General features: G+C 37.3%; 1 protein-coding gene and 1 long non-coding RNA gene across 2 annotated transcripts; one reads left to right on the top strand and one right to left on the bottom strand.

Annotated features, from left to right (window-relative positions):
* The first annotated feature begins 4,738 nt into the window (after window positions 1-4,738).
* LOC112169983 (laccase-14) lies at window positions 4,739-21,280 on the top strand. The gene is made up of 7 exons (XM_024307116.2): window positions 4,739-4,926; window positions 5,011-5,162; window positions 16,996-17,240; window positions 17,856-17,981; window positions 18,141-18,741; window positions 20,290-20,648; window positions 20,902-21,280. Exons 1-7 carry the CDS (start codon window positions 4,807-4,809, stop codon window positions 21,090-21,092), a joined length of 1,794 nt encoding a protein of 597 aa, XP_024162884.1. The 5' UTR covers window positions 4,739-4,806; the 3' UTR covers window positions 21,093-21,280.
* LOC112169985 lies at window positions 5,622-8,240 on the bottom strand. The gene is made up of 2 exons (XR_002924970.2): window positions 7,888-8,240; window positions 5,622-7,048 (listed from the first exon to the last, which is right to left on the bottom strand). It is a non-coding gene; the product is annotated as an uncharacterized LOC112169985 (long non-coding RNA).
* Window positions 21,281-22,700: the final 1,420 nt, after the last annotated feature.

The following is a 22,700-nucleotide window of genomic DNA, read 5'->3' as shown; positions in this document are numbered from 1 at the left end:
AAATAGCTAAACCTTACCCAACAATAGCCGAAATTGCCCACAGTGGTTTAGTAGAACTAGCGAAGAGATGTCGATTTGAATAACGAAACAAGCTGCAATACCGCCACAAAGAGAGATACTATCCCAAGCGGCATAAGTACTCACCTTTAAACTTCCAAAATTCAGTGGATTTAACCAATTAGAAGGCCTTGAAGAATTATGGTGCATCACATTAGAAGAACTGGAAGGAAAATTAAGAAATTAATTAAGAGTACAATGAGCCTTACGAGCAACTAGTAATGGATTCGGGGAGTGTTTCTAGATGTGCCAAACCATAAAGGCCATGGGAGAAAGAAAATGAGAAGAAAATAACAGGACCAGCCCCGAACCCAGCCCTAGCCACAAGCGGTTGCACCTGGGCACCACGCGCCGCCGGTCAACCACCATATCTGGCTACCAAATTTTACCAACATCATCAACTCAACATTATAAGCATCTTTCTCAACTACAACAAATCCAGAAAATGACTAGAAGTACCTCAACAATTAAGGATAAGTTTGAACCCGAATTGTGAATAGTAACCCAGAATTTCAAATCTTCGATTCTTCCTTCTCGCGTCAAATCGCTGTAAAATACTTGGGGATCATCATCTACGTCCCAAGGCACTCCCACGGACTAAGGTTTGTCGTCCGTGGTGGTCGAAATCGGGAGAAACCGGAGTTGACCTCAATCTGCTATAGTGACCGTCCTCTTCTTCTCGTTGCTGCCTTTCACAGTTCAAATTAAGCTACTAAACGGACCCAGAAATGAAGAGAAGGAAGAGAGCTTTCCAACGACATCTTAAACGTCAAAATCCGTCGCCGAATGAAGGAGTTATGGCCGGAAAATGGTGAAGAGGTCAGAGAAGAAGAGAGAATCGAAGAGAGAGAGCTCGGTAAGTTTCCGGAAATGGAAACTTACTACAGTAACTCAGCTATTTATAAATAAATTATCATAAACAGTAACTTTACCTTTTCGCTTATAACTTTCGCATACGAACTCCGATTTTTACGTACCACATATGCACGCGCTCGGTTTAACGTCCTCTACAACTTTCATGAAGAACATTTTCTCAAATTTTGACCCGAATAAAAAGTCAACTTTTAAGGCTCCCTAAAATGTCGAAACGGAACCAAAAAGTAGATGTAAATGTCGTTTACCGATCGAAAGACTCGTAAACTGGTAAATTTAGGTTCGGTACATTACAGTATTCACTAAGGTTGGGCTGACACTGACATTGAAAGCAACTCTGCCATCCTGATTGCTGCTCTCAAGAGTGAGGAGAAGAATTTCTCGGAGGTAAGTCGGGTTCTGGATGATTGTAAAGAATATTTTGACACTGTCCAATCCATTCAAATCTGACATATTTACCGTGAAGCAAATAGTGTTGCAAATAGGCTTGCACATCTTGCTAGTAGTTGTTCCGTTGATGATGTTTGGTTAGAGGAGACACCTGTTATTATACAGGATGTTCTCTATGAGGATTATTGTCATTGTTTATCTGTAGCTCAGGGTATAGGTGCTATGTCTCCCCCCCTCAGGATGCAAAATTTTACTATTAATATAATAAATGGAACCCGGCATGGGGCTGAACCTCCCAGCTAGGCTGGATTCCAAACCCCTTTAACAAAAAGAAAAGGAAATTGGTCCAAATGGTACCTAATCTATCTCGCTTTATAAATTTCAGTACATCAAGTTTCAAAAATGTCAGAACGGTGCCTGAGATACGTACCCTGACCAAATATATGTACCTGGAGCTGTTAGCTCCGTAATGGAGCTTGCTAGCTGGCAAATTTTGGGGGGTAATTTCGTCTATTCATGTCTTAATTAATTTTTTTCCCTTCTCTATGTTCTTTCTTATCTTCCTCCTTTCTTACCTTCTTCTTCCTCTCTTCATGCTCATAAACTGAAAATCACAGCAACCAAATGTTTCCACATCATTCAATTCCAAACCCAGAAAATTGACAATAAAAAAAGCAGGGGTTTGAGCAGATTGTGTGAATTTATGGAACAAATTTGCAGGAGGTTTAGAAGTTAGTAGAGCTAGGAGACTTGATTTGATTTTGCTAATTGGGTTCTATAAAATCTGGGTTTGTGTTGATTTTGATCATGATCATGTTTTGTCATCTCTCTCACTCACTCTCTCGCTCACCGCCCTAGCCACCGCCTCTGCTACAAATCTGGAAAGGGAAATCAAGACAACTAAACTCAGACAATTAATTCAGCACAAAATCTGAAATTCTTGGACTACAATTCTTGAACTTTTTGAGAAGCTTCAGTTCATGGTCTAAAGAACAATGCCCCTTGCTCAGTACCCATTTACGATGGTGCCAAACTCCATAGGACTTGTAATTTTGCTTCAACGCATCCACCACCTATGCAACCAATCCCCAATTCTCAATTGAACCTAATCTCATCTCAATTAAATTCACAATCAAAACCGCATCAATAAGTTCCCTTACCACTTTCAGTTCCAGGTCGAGAATAGCCTTGATCGCGTCGGAATCGAAATTGGAGTCGGACTGAACGGCTGGGAGGTTGTGCTGGATGGCGAGCTTTCTGTAATTCCAGGCGGTGTAGCACTCGGGGTTTTTCTCGAGGAGCTTCGCGCTTATATCTAGAGCTTCCATGGTGTAAATCTTGCTATGGTGGTTCGATAGGTGTAAATATTGCTTGGCGCCAACAGAGGCGAGGTATCCTGCTTTGAGCTACGGGCCGATGCGGCCGTCCCGATGGCGCATGACACCACCAAGCTGAAGATGTACTCGATTTACCGGTGGAGCCCCAATAACCCGACGAAGCCGGAGTTGAAGGAGTAAATCGACCGCGCCACCTATTTCCTCCATTGGCCTCCAAGAGGATAGTTGTTCTTCAACACTAAGACTCATCTTCACTGTTAGAACCAATCAGTACATACGAACAGTAACAATATATATATATATATATATATATATAATCTAAATATAAAACACAAACTCAATATAGATAATAAGTAATCAATTGAAATCAAATAACTTTAATTCGAAATTGAATTCACTAACTTGATCAGATAGAGGCCTGCACTACAGTGACCTAAGACAGAAATTCGTCCCCACTTGTGCTGTAGTTTCAGACGTCTATCTAGAGGATATAACTATCTGGTACAAGTTCTTGCACAAGAACTTGACCCTGACGAATTTTACTTTATGTTTCTCAGAATAACTTTTTTTTGGAGGAGGAAGAAGAAGATTGATTGATTCATTGATCAATGACGACCGAAGGTCGTCCTTACATAGAAGCCAAGATGAGGAGTTGCGTCAGCAGTTGGTTGACGTTGTTTGATTCCATCCGTTACAACTGTTAGATTTTCTCCGAAAATTAAACATGAAAGCAAAAAATAAAATCAGATTTAGTCAAATCGAGCCCAAGAGCCCCAAGACCCAAGGCCCATCTTTGACACATACACACACACACACACACATTCCTATGGGAAGCCCAATAGGAAAGCCCACTGAAGCCCACATATTAACTTGTTGACCATTTAAATCTTTACATGTATAAAGGGTATGATCTTTCAAAATTTCTTCCATGTGGGACTCTAGTTCCAACATTCACATCCAGAATTGAAGGCAGAGATGGGTACCCAGAGAAAATTTCTCGGTGCCCAAATCAGATTTGGATTCCAGAATGAAAAAAAAATGGATTAAGACATGAATAGACAAAATTACCCTCTTAAATTTGCTAGCTGGCAAGCTCCGTTATGGAGCTAATGGCTCCAAGTACATATATTTGGTCAGGGTACATATCTCAGGTACCGTTCTGACATTTTTGAAACTTGATGTACTAAAATTTATGAAGCGAGATAGTTCAAGTACTATTTAGACCAATTTCCTAAAAAAAAAAAAAAAAAACCACTAAACCGACAATTTCACTATCTAGTCCCCGGAACATTAAGTCATTACCTCTTCCAGTCACTTCCTAAAAGGAACAGCCAACCCTCCACTACCAAGACACAGGGAACGTGAGGCGTGTGCTCGGCTCTCGCAAGTCTTTCAGAGTTTGATAATAACGTGCGCCAAATTTTTGTGGTCATGATATCAATTGGTTAAAAAAATGCCGCTCATGAAGTAATGACGATATTTATTCGAATCCATTACGTGCAATAATTCATTATTCAGGACTGGTGGAGCAATGATCTCGGTGCGTGTTTAGCTGCAATTCCACGGGTCTATTCCTATGTCAGATCGGCTCTACACATGGAAATTGAAGCTATGAGTCAAAAGGCGTGAACAGATAGATGGTAGTGACTCCTGTTTATGCTACGTGTAACGATTTCTTTCATATTAATTAACCCATTTGATAAAAAATAATAATTTAAAAAATTGCAAAGAGCAAGAACAAAATCCTCAACCTCCACGTCTGCCGAAATTCGAAAAGAACTTCGAAAGAATGTCCCCACTGTTTTTTGTATTCTTCTTCCGTCATTGGTCCAACCTTGTGGCTGGTACATTATTGCTGGAATTGATTGGGAATTGAAGCTATCAGTCAACGTACTCACACTCTTCTGAAAGTTCGTTACAGAAGAGAGAGACTTTTGACTATTGCAAATTTGGCAGTTTCGACAAAAATAAAACAAATTTCTTTGTTCTGATTGGATGACCTTAAAAGTGGTGGGGAAACCCCACCCAGAGGATGGATGATGCCATTATAAAGGCCATGGATGATTGACTGCTCATAATTAAATAGAAAGCGTGTTCTAGAGTCTGGCTAGCGCTCCATCTTCTTCGGAGTAATCCCAGAACTAAAAAAATGAAGCACCAAAAGACATGCCCATTGTCAACTACTGATCAGCTTCTGGTGTTTCTGTTTCTTATAGTGCAGTTCCTCTCCCTGCTGGTTCAAGCCGAAGTCCATTACTATGATTTTGTTGTAAGTCTCTTTCCCCAGTTCGTCACTCTCTCTCTCTCTCTCAAAATTAATTTGTGTTGTACGTACGTAATATATAACTGCTAGGTAAGGGAGAAAAATTACACGAGGCTGTGTGAGACAAAGAGCATTTTAGTTGTGAATGATAGTTTCCCAGGACCGGAGATACGTGTTCACAAAGGTGATACAGTTTATGTCAACGTGCATAACCAAGGAGATTATGCATTCACCATTCACTGGTAACTAGAGTACTCTCTCTCTCTCTCTCTCTCTCTCTCTCTCTCTATATATATATATATATATATATATATATATAGATATATCACCTTGTTGCAAAAGTCAGTTCTAGTATCTTTATATATATATATATATATATATATATATATTAACATATGTTTTGTGAGATGTGGAACCCAGAGGGTCAACATGACCCTTATGTTGCTCTCCCTCGCGAATATAAAATCTCATTGTGAGCTATACCCTCTCTACGCCTGTAATGAATCCCTCTCCTTATGTTTCTTTTCTTTACTTTTTCATTTATATCTAAATTTGATTGGGAAAAAAAATAATAAAAAACCTGAGAAAGCACCTTCAGCAACAAAAGAAAGCTTAAAGAGTACGTGATGGAGCTCTTACATACTCATCTAATTCATCCCAGGCATAAGTGGTCCCCCCTTTTTTTTTCTTTTCTTTTTTTATCTGTTTCCATTCCAAATGGCATGAAGAGGTGTCCCTTTCCTTTTTATTATTGCGAACCTGGAAATATAAACCAGATTTAGCATTCTCCACAATTGGTGCAACATTTTTGCTGGTGACTTAATTTTCCAAAGTATTTTTCAGGAGTACTAATTTGGCAAGATTTTAGTAGTACTCGTTTTTGAAAAAGACATTTTGAAAGGATCGACAACCCACTAAACTATATTTAGACCGAGCAAATATCGGAGTTGTTCCAAAGAGGACGTCCGCACTTTCGCTAAAGTGTGGACGGCGAATCTGTAGCTCTGCTCGGGGCGCGACGGAGCGGTGGGGGCAGCTGGAAGGATGCCAGGAGTCGCGCGGAGAGGTCTGCAGTCGGGGGAGTCGCCGACAACGTCGTTGCAGCGCTGCCCAGAAAACCTGCAGTTGCAGGTTGGGTTGCTGCACAGAACCGTCCGAGATGCCTCCGGCCTCCGGCCTCCCTCCTGCAAGCCGCGCGCCGCCTGGATCGCCTCCACTGCGTCGCGGTTCGCACTTTAGCGAAGTGCCGACGTCTGCTTTGGAACGGGCCTCGAGCAAATATATCTTAATAATAAGCGCACTAGATTAACTATTGGTTTAAATCAAGTAATTTTAAACATCCAATGATACATTTATACCCAACAAGTTTGTATACACCCTTCCATCTATATATCCCAACAAACCAGAAACATTTATCTCTCATTTATTACACATTAATTTAGGCTTACTTTCACTACATGAAAACAAGTCATTTACGACGTGCGAAAAACGCTGTAAATGACAATTTACGACGTGCAAATCCGTATAAAAATGCGCCCTTATAGACTGTCGTAAAATATATATATATATATATATATAACTTTTTTACAGCGTGCATACCTAAAAGCACGCTGTAAAATTTGCTTTTCACGCCGTAAATAACTCAAAAGCACGCAGTAAAATTTGCTTTGCACGCCGTAAATGACCCAAAAGTACGCCGTAAAATTTGTTTTGAGGCATGTTTTGCAAGCCGTGAAATTTAGTTTAAGGCATACTTTGCGCGCTGTAAATTCAATTTTTTTAAATAAAAAAAAATCAATTCTCTATTGTTCCAATATCACCCAAAAATTTATAAAAATAAAAAAAAGAATAACAAATCTGACTAATTCTTTGCTTGTTGCAAAGAACCTTCACTTATATAAAAAGTTGAGTAGTATACAAATGTTGTGGAAGTAATCACAAATGAAGCTTATAGCAAAACCAACAAAAAAAAAAGAACCTAAAGTACATAGGGGTGGATTACCTCAAACATTCACAGCACATTCCACTTGAAATACATCTTGTTTCTTAAGAGACCAGCTTCACTTTGGATCTTCATGATAAATTTCAACACTTACAGATGCCTCTTGTGTCCCCATTGAAGTTGGAACTGGACAATATTGAAGAAGACATTAATAAATAGATGGTCAAAAGTCTACTAAGTTATCAACACATACATCCTAGAATGAAGATAAATTCCTAGAATTTACAGAACCAACAAGTGGTATTAATGGTAAGTGTCAAAGCTTCTAAGTAGAGTTTATCAGAGTTTAAGGATACAGCTAATGCTTAGACTCCAAACAGAAACCATGTAAGCTTAAATTCTCAAACGGACTAATGAACTAGCATAGAAAACTACTTTTCATTTTCTTTAGTACAGTAACTACATATGAAAGGTGAAATTGTATACCTTCCTATCCTTCCAATGTAATCATCTATACAGATTAATAAATGACTAGATGAAACATGGTTGCTTTATTCATATATTCAATGGAGAGAGATTTTTTGGGTTACGAGTTAACAGCTCTACTAGACTCTTGGATTTTAAATTAGCTATTAAAACTTTGATATGATTTTTTTTTTTATCACAATGGAAAAAATATTCTGGGCGGGAATCATAAAAAAAAAAAATATATGAAACACCAAATGAGCCTTATTTAATATGTGATTGATGGCTGCAGCTTCCCTAGGCTTATTTTCTAATAGTAAACCATGCGACGAATTTATGAAAAAGAAAAAAGGCATCACGTGAATTAATTGAAACTAGTACCTTAAGCCTAAGAACACAACAACTAGAGATGGTGAGACAAGCTTAAATGTCTAAGTTCTATTATCACTAAAGCAATATTTATCCAGATATGCAACACCTATCACTTAACTGCCTATAATAAGGGAGTGCTTAGAAGTAAAAGCTTTACCGAGCAAGTCTTAGCTTAGAAGCCTAGATACCTGAAAACGATATCTGCTGTACCAAGTTGCAAAGGTAAGTCATTCCCCTTTACATCATTTAGCATTCCAGATTTCAGCATTTTATCATATAGCTCCTTCACAGCCTCTGCACTTAACAAGGATAGAGATTACTTCCACCTAAATGTAAACAACAACCTTGAGCAATTTACACCAATTCAAAGCTACAATATACCACATTCCTCATGGTGTATCTGAAGTATAAACTCAATGGTGCACAAGAACAAGTAGATGATTGCAATACATTATATTTCCTGGAAATAGTTTCGTGGTTATTGGCCAAAGCATCAAGTTCTGTAGAGAAAAAAAAAAAAGAGAGAAATAGGGGCACATAACATAGTGCATTGATTATAAGAGCTAGTTACCTTGACAATGAGGAGGCTATACAATCTGGAATACGCTCAGTAGATGGGAAGAACCAATATACTTGTCTGTTAGCAGTGTGTTTCTTCAAACCATATCTTGTAGGACCCAAAAAAATTTAAGGTTAACAACTCAATTTATTTATCAAACACATTGAATACAGGATAATTGTAAATAAATAAACATTTCATTATTTGATGGTACAATTGAAAACTTTACACAATGAAAGCTTGACAAGGTCTTAGTTTAACAACTTGATAACTGAAAGCTTAATATGGTTCATAGTACTAATGACATGAACAATTTAATGACTTTATGTTCTAATCAAATTCCAAAACACCTTCCAAGTCCTTAAGTTAAACAATAAGGTATTTTCTTAACTGCATTTCATTAGATTAAACTTAAATGGAGTTTCAAAGTAATACAACAAAATAACATCTTCCTAGAAGATACTTTTGCAGATTTTCAAGCAAGAACATAACATGGATTTCAATTACATCTAGATATTAAGAAGAAATTGAACCAGTGTGAATACCGAATAGGTGCTTGAGCCTCTTGCATTAGCCACAATACTTGTGCAAAAAATAAATTGTAATGCATAGACTTGTCATTGTGCCAGAAGCTGTAATGACACACACACCAATGAATTGCTTTGTAGATAATAGAACAAACTATGAAACTAAAAATAAGTACCTGATGAAGACAATAGATTTCAAATTATGACAAGTTTGAGCACTAACTACTATCTTCACAGCAGCTTTACAAATTTTATTGACTTTGGCCTCAGATAAACATTTAATTCCAGTCAAGTTCTGCCAAACAACAATCAAAGTAAGGAAATCCAAATTGAACATTTACAGTTTCAACAATTCGGAGGTGAAGTTGGCTTTACCTTCTTGGTGAAGTTGCCAGGTGTAGAGCCCTGCGTCCTAAGGCTTCAACATCTCTGGCATTGATTCCCTGAGCAATCATTGCACATAAATGTCATCGCTCCATTAGAACTTCGATTTAGTCACTTGTGAAGCAATTTTCGCTTGAAATTTACTTCTAATCATAAAATTGGGAGCAAACACACTCAATTCCGGTGAGAAGTAGAGAAAAAACTAAGAAAATCCATCGGGAGTTTGAAAATTAACTGAAATCAACTACCAGAGCAAAATGATTGAAATATAAACTCAACGTATGTAACAGAAATTGAACGGAACCGAACGTTTTTGAAGTTTACTCTTATCAATCGCTTCGAAGAGGTCATCTTCATCATCTATGTCTTCGCGTTCGACGAGCTGTAGCTGGCTTTTCTCAATTCGGTTATGAGGATTATCGCAGTAACAGCGTCAGATTTCTGGATATCGCCTCAGCCGTCGGCGGATCTTCTTGCACCGCCGGCGTCGGACTCCCAAATTCCAATTTGAAGAGGATATTTGAGATAATGAGTCTCCGTGAGGACGCGGACAATCTCGGCAATGCTTCCTCCATCGACGAAGTGGTGAAATTCTTAAGCTCCTCGACGATGCTGTTGAAGGCGGTCCCGCCTGAGAAAATGAGGAAGGAAGGCTGGGCAGTGGGGAAAGGGTTGCGAGTGGAGGAGGAGGAACAGCAGCAATGGTTAAGGTATTGGGAGCGGAGGAGATTTTAAGAGAGAGAGAGAGAGTCTCTGAGAGGGAAGTTTGACCGGCCTTCTATCTCTTTCTTGTTCATTCGAGAGGGAAGTTCAATATTTGGCCAAAATTTTTGGCGCTTTTCGCAGAATCATGGCATACAAACAAAGGAAGCCTTTAATACAAATAATATTTTTGTTTTTGGTACAATGGGGGTCTAAGACCCAGAACACGAAAAAAAAACTAATAGCTAAATAGCCTCAACTGATTTGAACACTCTAGGCCTAGCAAAGCCATCAACGTTATCAAGCATGGCTTGACAAATAAAGGAAGGAGCTGAAGGACACCTGCATAATCCAAGCTCTTGATCAGTACTTCTTTTAGCTAATCCATCAGCTACCATATTTCGCTCCCAATGAATGTGTTGTATGGAATGAAATTCAAAGGAATTGAGCATAGTTTGACAATTGGATAATAAGGTTCCAAAGGATGAAGATCAATATCACAATGCATCGATCATGAGCTGTATAAGAACAGCTGAGTCAATTTCAACTTCAATATGTGTAATACCCAACTCCCTGGCAATGGATAAACCAGTCATTAAACCCCATGCCTCAACTTTAAGCACTTCACCATTGCCCAAATTTCTCATAAAGCCATAGGTCCAGTTTCCATCATTGTCTCTTATAACTCCTCCAGCACCAATCAACCCAATATGGGTTCTAGAACCATCAACATTCAATTTGAAATGACCAGGTTTCAGTTCTCATAATAGAGTTGCCTCTGGGTTTCATGTTACCATTAGCCCATTCAGTAATGTAATGGGTTATTACAGAAGCAGCGTTGTGAGGTTTCTGAAAATGAGTATCAAAGATGCTTTTATTGCGCCATTTCCAAATAAACCAGCAAATATAAATGAAAAGCTGAGACCATTGAAAACCAAGGAATGTGCAATTCTTCTGCAACACATTTGCTGCAATCCAATCATCCCAGTCCAGTCTAAAGGCTCTAGCCATAGTGAAAGGCATACCAATCTCATTCCATACAGTAGAAGCTTTAGGATAAATTTTAAATAAGTGAAGAAGAGTCTCAGACTCACTAGGGCAGTGAATACAACTTAGGTCATTAGTGAGATGTCTATGAGCACGATGCGTATTGGTAAGCAACCTTTTCTTGACCAGTAACCAAGCAAAAAATTTTCAATTTTGGATGTAAATTTAAGCTCCAGATACACTTCCATATACCATCACCAGGTTGATAATGATCACCAAGGCTGCTAAAAGCACTCTTCACAGTAAATTTTCCATGAGATGTGTGCTTCCATATTATTTTATCGGGCTTACTACCAAAGTTATCAATGGGAATAGATATGATTTTAGCAGCAATTTCAGGAGGCAAGCAAGCAAAAAGCATGATAATATCCCAATCCTTTCCCTCCCAGAAATCTTGGACAAGCAAACTAGGGTCAACCATAGAAGGATCAACTGCAAGATCAGATAAAACTCCACATTCAGACCAATGATCAGTCCAGAAATATGCAGTCCCTCTGTCCCCCGTAACCCCTTTTCTTAAGAGATCAGCTCTAGAGCAAATACTGCGCCAAGTAGCAGAACAATTGGCAGGGTGTTTATAGTTATTGCTTAGCAGATCATCATGCTTTAAGTACTTAGCTCTATATATATCACACCATAATCCTTCATCCTTTTGAAGAAGTCTCCAACTAACTTTTGCTAGCAGTGCTTGGTTCATCTCAGCAGTCTTCTTAATGCCTAAGCCACCCCTAATTTTAGGCATACAAACATTATCTCAATTCACCAAGTGTACCGTCTTCCTGCCATCACAGTCACGCCAAAGAAAATCTCTGTTCAATTTATCCAAACTATCACATGTAGAAATAGGGATTTTCGCTGTCTGCATAGTGTAAATGCGAATAGAAGCAGTCACAGAACTAATTAAAGTGAGTCTACCAGCCATACTAAGAGTTTTGCATTTCCAACCAGCAAGCCTACTATGAACCTTGTCGACCATTTCAGAATAAGTGTGCTTCCTAACTCTAGAATGGAGAAGGGGCATCCCAAGATACTTACCCAAGTCCTTGGTGAGAGTGGATCCACAAGTTCTACTAATGGATTTAGCAAGATTATTTCTAACATTAGGAGAAACATAAATTTTTGATTTCTCAAAATTAACCGTTTGTCCAGAGAGGCTGCAAAATAAGTCCATGCATTTCTTGAGAATTTTGGCCTGAGTAGTGGAAGCTTCTGCAAAGAGAATTATGTCATCTGCAAAGAAAAGATGGGAAACAAGAGGTCCAGATTGCGAAGATTGAATTGGCTTCCATTGTCCAACCTCAGTAGCAGAATGAATCAAATGCGATAATTTTTCCATACAGAGAACAAATATGTAAGGAGATAGGGGGTCACCTTGCCTAACTCCCCTACCAGCCGAAAATTTATCAGATAAATCACCATTGAGAATCACTTGAAAACTAGGAGAAGTGATACAATGCATTATAAGTTTAGTCAATTGATCAGGAATCTGAAGTTCATAGAGAACCTGGTATATGAAGCTCCAATTCAACTTATCGTAAGCTTTAGACAGATCAATTTTCCACACCAGAAAGCCTTTTTTCCCCTTGGCATATCTGCACTTGTGAAGAATCTCCTGCGTAACCATAACATTGTCTAAAATATGCCTACCAGGAACAAAACTCACTTGATTTGGACTTATCCACTTCTTTAGGAAAGGCCGGATTCTAGAAATAATAATCTTGGTAATGATCTTGTACACTGTACAACAAAGACTAATTCGCCTAAAGAGATGCATATGTTTAGGTCCCTGAACTTTTGGAACCAAAATAATCAGCGTATGATTTAAATCCTCAGGAATTCTACCCTCGATAAACGCATTAGTAACAATTTTTATAACTTCCACTTTGCAGAGCTCCCAATGATTTTGAAAGAATAAAGCGGGGAACTCATCAAACCCAGGAGCTTTCATACCACCGATTGAAAATAAAGCAGACCTTATTTCCTTATAGCAAACAGAAGCAGCTAACTCTTTGATGTTATTTAATTCCACAGTAGAGAAGAGATTAGGAATGGTAAAACGCAGGTCTAGAACTTCTTTAAAAGTAAAGAGATTTTGAAAAAAAGGATTTAGCAATATTCTTCATCACTGCAGGGTTCTCACTCCAAGTACCATCTTCGGCAAAAAGACCATCCACTTTATTTCTTTTTCTTCTCACCATTGTAGTAATATGGAAAAATTTGGTATTCCTGTCACCATGTTGAATCCATTTATCTATGGATTTCTGTTTCCATAACAATGCTTCCTGATCTCTAACTAGTTCATATTGCTTAATGAGATCTCTTTCCAAATTTTGCATAAAGGGATTCTCATGTAAGAAAAGCTGCTTCTGAATGCCAGCAATTCTAGCAAGTAGCCGTCTCTTTTTTCTAAAGACATTAACAAAAATATCTCTATTCCAAGTAGACAAATTAGTAGCCAGTCCTTTAGTTTTTTCCAACAAGCTACCAGCAGTGTTATATTCCAAGCACTAGTAACAAACTCCTTATACTCTTCATGTTGCATCCACATAGCTTGAAATCTAAACGAGGGGTCCACTCTACCATTCTGCATTTGTGGTTGAAGTTTCAGGAGAAGAGGACAATGATCAGATTTGGTTTTAGCAAGGTGAACAATTCTAGCTTCAGGAAATAGCAGTCTCCAGTCACTAGTGCAAAAACCCCTATCCAATATTTCCTTAACCTTTCCATTTGACCAAGTGTAGTCAGCACCTTGGTATCCCATGTCAATCATAGCCTCATTCTGCACCCAGGTTTTTAACCCACCAAATTTTCCTGCTTAAGAACGGCCATTTTTATCAGAGTAAGAAACAAGTTCATTAAAATCATCTATAATTATCCAAGGAAGCTGAATAGACTTTGAAATTGCGGTGAGGTAACTCCATAGGCCTTGTCTAATGCTCGAGCAAGGACTAGCATACAAGCCGGTGAAAAGCCAATCAAAAACTCCATTTGCAGACACCTTAACAGTGATAGATTGAGAATTGGAGTCCACCATGTGAATTTGAAATTTGGTTCTATTCCAAAGAAGCCACAGTCCACCAAAAAAGCCATTTGCTTCCACAATTTCATAATTAGTAAAACCAATATTCAATAAATGTTCCTTAGCTCTAGAGAATTGCACTCTAGGTTCACAAATCACCAATAAATCAGCATTATTCATTTTCACTAGGTCCACAATAGCAGACCTGAAATCACCACCCCCAGCACCTCAAGCATTCCAAAACAAGATATTATCCATTAATCCGAGGAGAAAGGGAGGGTTGAAACCCTAGTTTAAGAAACAACCATATCCTCTCCATGAGGATATGACTGGTTTGACTCAATAGAGCCATGTTATCATAAATATCACTTTCTACAGTAATCACCTGCATAATTACATTTGAACCCAACTGGTTCTGGTGATTCTTCTCACCAATATTGTGAACATCAGATCCACTAATAGAATCCATATTTCCAGTGTTTTCCTCAGGTGGTGAGTGTCCAAAATTTGCATCAGTAGACATGAAAGTCCCACTCTTGAGACTTTCAAGAGTGAAACCAGACCCAATCTTTGCAGTTTCACTTTTAAACACTCCTTTCATGATTGGGGAACAGAGAAGGTTATTAGCAGAAGAAGAAATAGCAAACTTACCTCCCTTTCTAGCACCATTTATCTTAGAAACAGAGGCACCAATACTAACCTCTCTTCTATGATTTGAAATCTCTGACAAAGGAAGACGAGCATTAGAAACATCTTTCCTAGCAGAAATAGAAATGTTGTCTTCCATAGTAGCATTGCTTTTCAATTTCTTATCCTCCTTGGTAGTCTTACTCTTCAATTTGTGATCATTTGACAGAGCCATATGAGACTTCTCCTGTACTCACTTCCAAAATTTCACAATCTTTGGTTCATTCGTTGCATCATTATTTCCATTCCCAGGTTTAGTAAGAGTATGTGTCATGTTTGAGACTTCACCAGATTCATTGACATAAGTCTGCAGAGGTGTAAATCTATATCCAGTACCAATCTTTTCTTTGTAATTCCTTTGATTCGCATTGTTTCCTTTTTTGTTCTTGTAGTTCATAATCATCCAGGGACCCATTTTGGCCTTGTTCGTCTCAGTTTCAGTATTGATAGGTGCCATGTAGCTATTCTTCTGTGAAGCCTCACTAACTGTCACATCATCAGCTGTTTGAAGGCCAACATCAGTTGGTTTGGTAATAGATTCATCAATAGTATCTGGACGAGTAGACACCATAGGAACATCATTAACAGTTAGCTTAGTAGATTCTGCAGCTTTCGCATACGGACAATGGTCTTTGACGTGCCCATACACACCACAATTGAAGCAAATGGTGGATATGCCTTCATATACAACCCCATAAGGTTTGTCATCAAGTTCAACAAAGGGTTTCAATGGCTCATTCAGATTTACTTCTACACAAATTCGACAGAACTTACCTCTTGCCTGAGCCAGGGTATGTTAATCAACCTTGACAACCTTACCCAGCATTTGACCAACCTTCTCCATTGTGTATTGTTTGAAGTATTTCACAGGCAACCCATTAATTCTGGTCCAGATAGCCATACAATTAATCTTCTCCTCAGCAGGGTCAAAATCTGGGCGCCATTTCTGTACCACTAGAGTTTGCCCAGCAATTATCCAGGGTCCATTGCACAAAGCATACTCCATATCTTCATACAAGTTGAAATTAACAATGAAAAACGAGTTGGGCACATAAATAAGCAGCCAAGGTCCCCTCAAAGTCCATTTTCGGGTTAAAGCTTTCTTCATAAAATCATAAGCATTCTCAGTATTAGGTCGACCCATCAATTTGATAATTACAGCACATGACCAATCCAAATCAAGCTTATCTTCTATTCTTTGTGAAAAAGAAATATTGGGTCCAAGCTTACCCTCAGTAATTTTGTAGTCATCTTCACCAAGAACAAAATCTTCCATCATCGCAGTCGATAGTCGTCCCAATGGCTGCATTAGCGAGTTTGCATAGCTCAACGGAGAGGGGTGGTTGACGGTTTCCGGTGAAGCCATCTGAGTCGGTGCAGATTCAATTTGAACCTTTTGGATCTCATTTCAAATTGATTCGTCATACCTGACTCTTTTGTATTGAGTTGGTGGAGCAGAAGTCCCTCCAACACTCCCCAAAGGGGTGGCGGAGAAGCGGAATACAGGAGTCGGCGTCACCGTCGCCAGCCGGCGTAGCAATGGTGCCAGAAGGTGAGATCAACGAGTGCAAAGGGAAGAGGGCTCAGAGAGAGAGTTTGCTTTAGGGTTTTCACTAAACTATTTAATACAAACAATATTGCGAGTTTAATGGCGCGCATACGACGCACGCTAATTAAAATGTATCATTCACAACATGTTTTTATTATTCGTCGTAAATAATACTCTTTCACGGCACGCACTCAATGCACGCCGTAAATTATGTGTCATGAATTATCAATTTTCCCGTGGTGTTGAAATTTTGTTTGGTTTATGATTTGGTATCTTTGGTTCGCTAGTTACTTTGGCGGAAGATTGTCTTCTGCTCGGGGCATGTCGGTCATACCATTGGTAACTTTGTACATAATCCGACTTACATCCGGTGCTTTATTAGATGAGACTTCTAATGAAAGAGCAACAAAAATAGGTTAAGTTAGGCCAAGACTTAGGTGCAGTGATTAGCACGAAGAAATCCTAGAACAACACTATTTGAGAACCCTTTTTGAAAAAACTAAGAAATAAAAAAGAAAGAAACAGAGCATAGATCCCTAATTTAACATGCTTTTTCTGTGAATTTGGGCCAATAATTTTTCAGAAAATCCTGCTAATCTCATCTCATGTTTGACAAAATTTACACAAACCATTTTCAATATTGACTAATTTTTATCTTTTAGTTTATGAAAAAGTTGATATTATATATTCTTTTTTGTTTATGAATTGAACTTTAATTCAATTTGATGAAGTAAGTGGGATACTACTATGATAGTTACTTATTTTTGACTTCTTTAGATGAGGCAATGTTTATGAAAAAATTGCTATGTTATAACAATACAGGCATGGGATAAAGCAACCACGAAATCCATGGTCAGATGGTCCATCTTACATCACACAGTGTCCAATCCCACCTGGAACAAACTTCACCTATGAAGTATTATTGTCCATAGAAGAAGGAACTGTATGGTGGCATGCACATAGTGATTGGACTAGAGCTACTGTTCATGGTGCTTTTGTTATCTTGCCTGCTATTGGAACCACATTCCCATTTCCGCAACCTGATGAAGACGAAGTTCTTGTAATTGGTATAAAAAAATTAATCTGCATGAGTCGTTTTATTTAATATTGAGACTAACTCTTTCTTTTGATCTTCAGTTTAATATTGTGTTACTAGGATAACTTACAAATACTAATGAACATCTACAATATTGTATAAATCTACAATGGGATATATGATCAAGAGATTAGAATAACTTCAATGTACAACTTACAGTGTTGGATTTATAAATATGTTTTTGAAAAACTATGAAAGAATTCTAACTATATATATTTTGTACATTCATCAAATTTTCGTGAAATAAGCAATTATGTTAAACAACATTAGATAAAATTTCATTAGATTTTGATTTCTAGTGTGGAATGAAAATTAAAAAATGAGAATAATACATATTTTATATCAAACAAAATATGTCCGCCTATTATCATTTGGTCTAGTGACATAAATATTCCCTTTATAAGTGGGAGGTCGTGATTTTGACTCATAATAAGGTAGTTGTTGTATATGAGTTGTTTGATTTGATAAAAAAAATAATAATGCCCTAGATTCTATTTACCATTTCGGCTGTAATTCTACTTCATTGATGTTAATTAAGTACTAATAAACCCTTGTATTATCTGTGTTGATCCTTGCATATATGAAGCATCTTGGTACACAGGAGATATAAAAGAACTTATTGATGAGTCTATACAAAATGGTACCGACTTACCCCATTCAGATGCTTACACTTTAAATGGGCAGCCAGGAGATTTTTGTGCATGCTCCAATGGTATGCTTTCTCTTTTTCTTATTTTTTTTCATTGATTTTAATGCTCCATTAATTTTTTCAAAAGGATATTGTATATTGCTAAAATTGAAATCTGCTAGTATTTTTTTTTTTTTTTTGAAAAGGAAATCTGCTTGTATTTAAAATCCTGAATAATTTCAGGAACAGCGTACCGTCGTGTAGTGGATTACGGCAAGACATATCTTCTTCGTATAGTCAACGGAAACATGAATGCAGAACACTTCTTTGCCGTTGCAGAGCATAGTCTCACTGTGGTTGGACTAGATGGAGCCTACATAAAACCCATAAACACTGCCTACATAGTCATAAGTCCTGGACAAACGATGGATGTCTTGCTAGTAGCAAACCAGTCTCTTGGCCAATATTATATGGCTATTAGACAATACTCAAGTGAGAACATTGCAGTCACTAGATTTGACCATGCAAATGTTACTGCAATCCTTGAATACAGAGGCGACTATACATATGAGACATTTCCTGTATTTCCATCTACTCTTCCTATGTACTTGGACAAAGCAGCAGCACTCAACTTCACATACCAACTTAGAAGCTTGGCTACTCCAGAGTACCCTGTAAATGTTCCACTCGACATCACTACTAGAATGTATATTACGGCGTCGATGAATGTACTTCCTTGTGACCATGCAGGCTGTGAAATAACTGAGAATATCGCTTCAAGCCTAAATAATGTTAGTTGGGTCGACACAAAACCAACTACAAATGTCTTGGAAGCCTACTACAGGTTCTTCCTCTTCTCTCTACATTTCATGCATCTCATTTGTGAGAGAAAAGTGAGATTTAATTACTATATCCTTCAATAATAGTTCTAGTATTGAATGCATTAGTGATAATCATATGGTCATAACAGAGAAATGTGTAACTAGTGCAAGCTGGGTTTATATCAAACAACAGATAATAATTACTAAAAGCAAAAACATGGAAGACCATGAATTCTTTAGTTTTTTCTTAACTGTTTGATTTAAATTCTTCCTTAATTAACTACAAACTCGTTGATCAGTAGGAGTAGAACACTACTCTACATCTATTATGTATTCTAATAACTAGTGATCCCCACAAGTATGTGAGGCAACGTCTTGAGTAGTATTAATTACTTTGTTTCTTTCAACTAGTTTTCTGCTCACATGCTCTGCATGTGTAAATTTTTTATAGGACTAAATATTGTTTAGTCTTTGAGCTTTTAACCATAAAACACTTTAGTCTCTGACATTCTAATTTCACACGTTTAGTCTCTGTCCTTCAAAATTTCAGACCAATAGGTCCTTGTTGTCTAAAAGTCACGGCAAAATGTCTTTTATGCCTTCAGTTTTTTTTTATTAATTAATTATTATTATTTTTTTGGAAAATGAATTTTTTTTTCCCTTTCTTTCTTTCTGTTTATTTTTTTTTCCTTTCTTTCTTTATGTTTGAAAAAAAAAAAAGAGAATGAAATAAATTTATTAAAAAAAAAGAACTGAGAGCATAATAGATATTTCGCTGCGACTTTTAGACGGCAAGGACCTATTGGTCTGAAATTTTGAAGTACAGGGACTAAAGTGTTTTATGGTAAAAAACTCAAGGACTAAACAATATTTAGTCCTTTTTTATAATTATTATATTGAGAAAAGAAAACGTAATTTGAGAAAAAAGAAAGTGGGATGTTATCTGAATTGTAGGTGGTTATTGCAGTCTTGCAGACATGGGTGGTTAACTTTCTGAAAATTATTTAACTTCTTTTTTATAGGAATTTTAATTTTGCTATTTGGTATAAGTTATTCAAAATTATTTAAAATTAATATAAGGTCTAAGGATTTTATTGTATTTTCACCCCCACTTTGGCTAACAAAGCCTCTTCTATTAATAATAGTATAGATAAACAATCAAATTTTGTGTTTTTTTTTTCAGGTTCCTTTTTTATGGCCTTTTTTTAATGTTATTTTTTTTTTTGGCCAACTAGAATCACCCTTCTAAATATATAGATATAGCCTAAAATAACAGCAATTATGAAAGTTGACAAAAGTCGAACATCAAATTCTTCTTAAATTTCTTTATCACATCAAAGAATATTTAACATACTCATGTGTTAGAAATGATTATAAACATTTATATAAGCTGATGCGAAAGAAGAACAACTCATTCAAATAATAATGAGTAAGAAAAAAAATCATTTGTACTTGACTCCATTTTAGATGTGTGCTAACTTATTGTAATTAATATCGGTATTCAAAATTGTTAATTTAAGCATTTTCAATAGAGTAACTAAGAATACGCTAGTTTTAATATTGTGATGCAGGAACATAAGCGGGGCTTATGAATCAAATTTCCCAGACCAGCCGCCTTTGTTTTATAATTTTACAGCAGATTCTATCGCCGACTATTATGATTACACAGCACAAGGGACAAAGGTGAAAGTGTTGAACTATAATGAATCGGTTGAAATTGTGTTCCAAGGGACTAATGTGATGGACGGTTCTGTCAATCATCCAATGCATTTGCATGGATATAGCTTTTATGTGGTTGGATATGGTTTTGGAAATTTTGACAATGAGACTGATCCCAAGGGGTATAATTTGGTAGATCCTCCTAAAGTAACTACCTTTGGAGTTCCCAAAAGAGGATGGTTAGCAATCAGATTCAAAGCAACTAATCCTGGTATGTATTCTCGATTAATATTGCTTTACATTAATGTATATCCATAAGGTGGGAATTTAGTTGTTTAGATACAAACTAAAAAATAAAATAAAATCACATGGTTGGTTGTATCATGCACCCAAAGCCAAGCATGACAATAATTCTAGGTGTTCTTCACTATTATATCTATTTTGGTTGAACGTTAAAATCAACACCTATATAGCCTGGATGGTATAGTAGATTGCATTACTGATTTTTTTTCCCTTCTTTGCAGGAGTGTGGTTTTGGCATTGTCATTTCGAGAGACACTTAACTTGGGGTATGGACACTGCTTTTATAGTGAAAAATGGGGGCACTCCGGAGACTAGCATTCGTGAGCCACCAACTTACATGCCCCCATGTATTATTCCATTGAATTCTCGTGTCCACAGCTATGGTGAATTTATTGAAGAGAAAATAGAGTAATAATAGAATGTATTTATATTCTTATATGGGCACTAGCATAAAATAATTTCGACGGCGTGGAGGTCTTTAATGATTAAGAAATTAAATTATTTTATCTTAATTTCAATAATAAAGCCTAAATGTTCACCTGTAGCACATTGAGAATTACATATTTAATCATTTTACTAGTATGAATGGACATGTCAACACTTTTAAGGTTTTACAATTAAATTCATGGCCAAAATTTGGGTTTTTTTTTTTTGGCAAATAAGCAATCCATTCAAATAAAGAAAGCTACAGAAAAGCAAGGACCATGATCTAGACCTTACAGAAAAGGTGGAACAGAACCTGCGTCAAACAACAAAAGTTGAGATAAGGAAAAAGGGGGATTGAGAACCCGATCCAGATGACACGCTTTCCTATGAGCAGGCTAGCGAAAAAATATGTCACTGAATTTGTAATCCTGTTGGACCAAGTCTAGTTAACTGAGACAAAAGACCTTGATAAAGCAACAATAGCTTGGACAACAGGAGCAACAGACCAATCTACTACCACAGAATTGTTATAGAGAGCATTGATAGTTGCAGCGAGTCTGATTCCACAGTAATAGATTGAAGAGATAAAGAGGAAGCAAGAGAGAGATCTTCCAAAATAGCTAAACCTTCCGCAGCAATAGCCGAAATTGCCCACAGTGGTTTAGTAGAACTAGCGAAGAGATGTCGATTTGAATAACGACACAAAGCTGCAATACCACCACAAAGAGAGACGCTATCCCAAGCAGCATAAGTACTCACCTTTAAACTTCCAAAATTCGGTGGATTCCACCAACGAGAAGGCCTTGAAGAATTATGCTGCGTCACATTAGAAGAACTGGAAGAAAAATTAAGAAATTTAAGAGTACAATGAGCCTTACGAGCAACTAGTAATGGATTCAGGGAGAGTTTCTAGATGTGCCAAACCATAAAGGCCATGGGAGAAAGCAAATGAGAAGAAACTAACAGGACTAGCTCCGAATTTCACCCTGGAATCTGAAGTGGCTTTGTAGGGCAGACCTTAGGAGGAATTCAACTGAAAATTTGGCAGATCGTGATTAACACTCAAATTTGAAACTCTTGTCAGAAATAAAATAATATCAACTAAATTCGAATTCAAACGAAACCCGTCATTGAAATTCTCAAAAATCCGAACTCACATTGGAATCGGTTCAAACGTTAATGGTTTCATCAATTCTATAATTCGAACAACCTAGGGAAAAATCACGACGATCCAACGGTTGTATAATACCCCGAAAATTCGTTATTAATTTCTAAATACTTCTGAAATTATTAAAGTGTTCATTGGTATGATTTCGTGGATTGTGAATGGAGCGGAACTCTTTCGAACGATTAACTATTCGAAAAGTATGGTTTTAGGGGGGTGCGAAGGTTGACTCTTTATACGTTAAGATTCTATGGAAACTTCCTTCACAAAAGTTGTAGAGCGCGTCGATACGAATTCGTGGACATACGGAACTCAAAAATCGGAGTTCGTATGAAGAAGTTATGGCATTCGGCAGAAGTTTCATTTTTGAATAAATAGATATTTTGGGGAATTTTTCAGAAAAATCCTAAATTTCCGAAAATAGAAGTC

This window comes from Rosa chinensis, chromosome 6 (genome assembly GCF_002994745.2).
Source record: "Rosa chinensis cultivar Old Blush chromosome 6, RchiOBHm-V2, whole genome shotgun sequence".
NCBI lineage: Eukaryota > Viridiplantae > Streptophyta > Magnoliopsida > Rosales > Rosaceae > Rosa > Rosa chinensis.
This window is presented reverse-complemented; position numbering and strand designations above follow the sequence as displayed.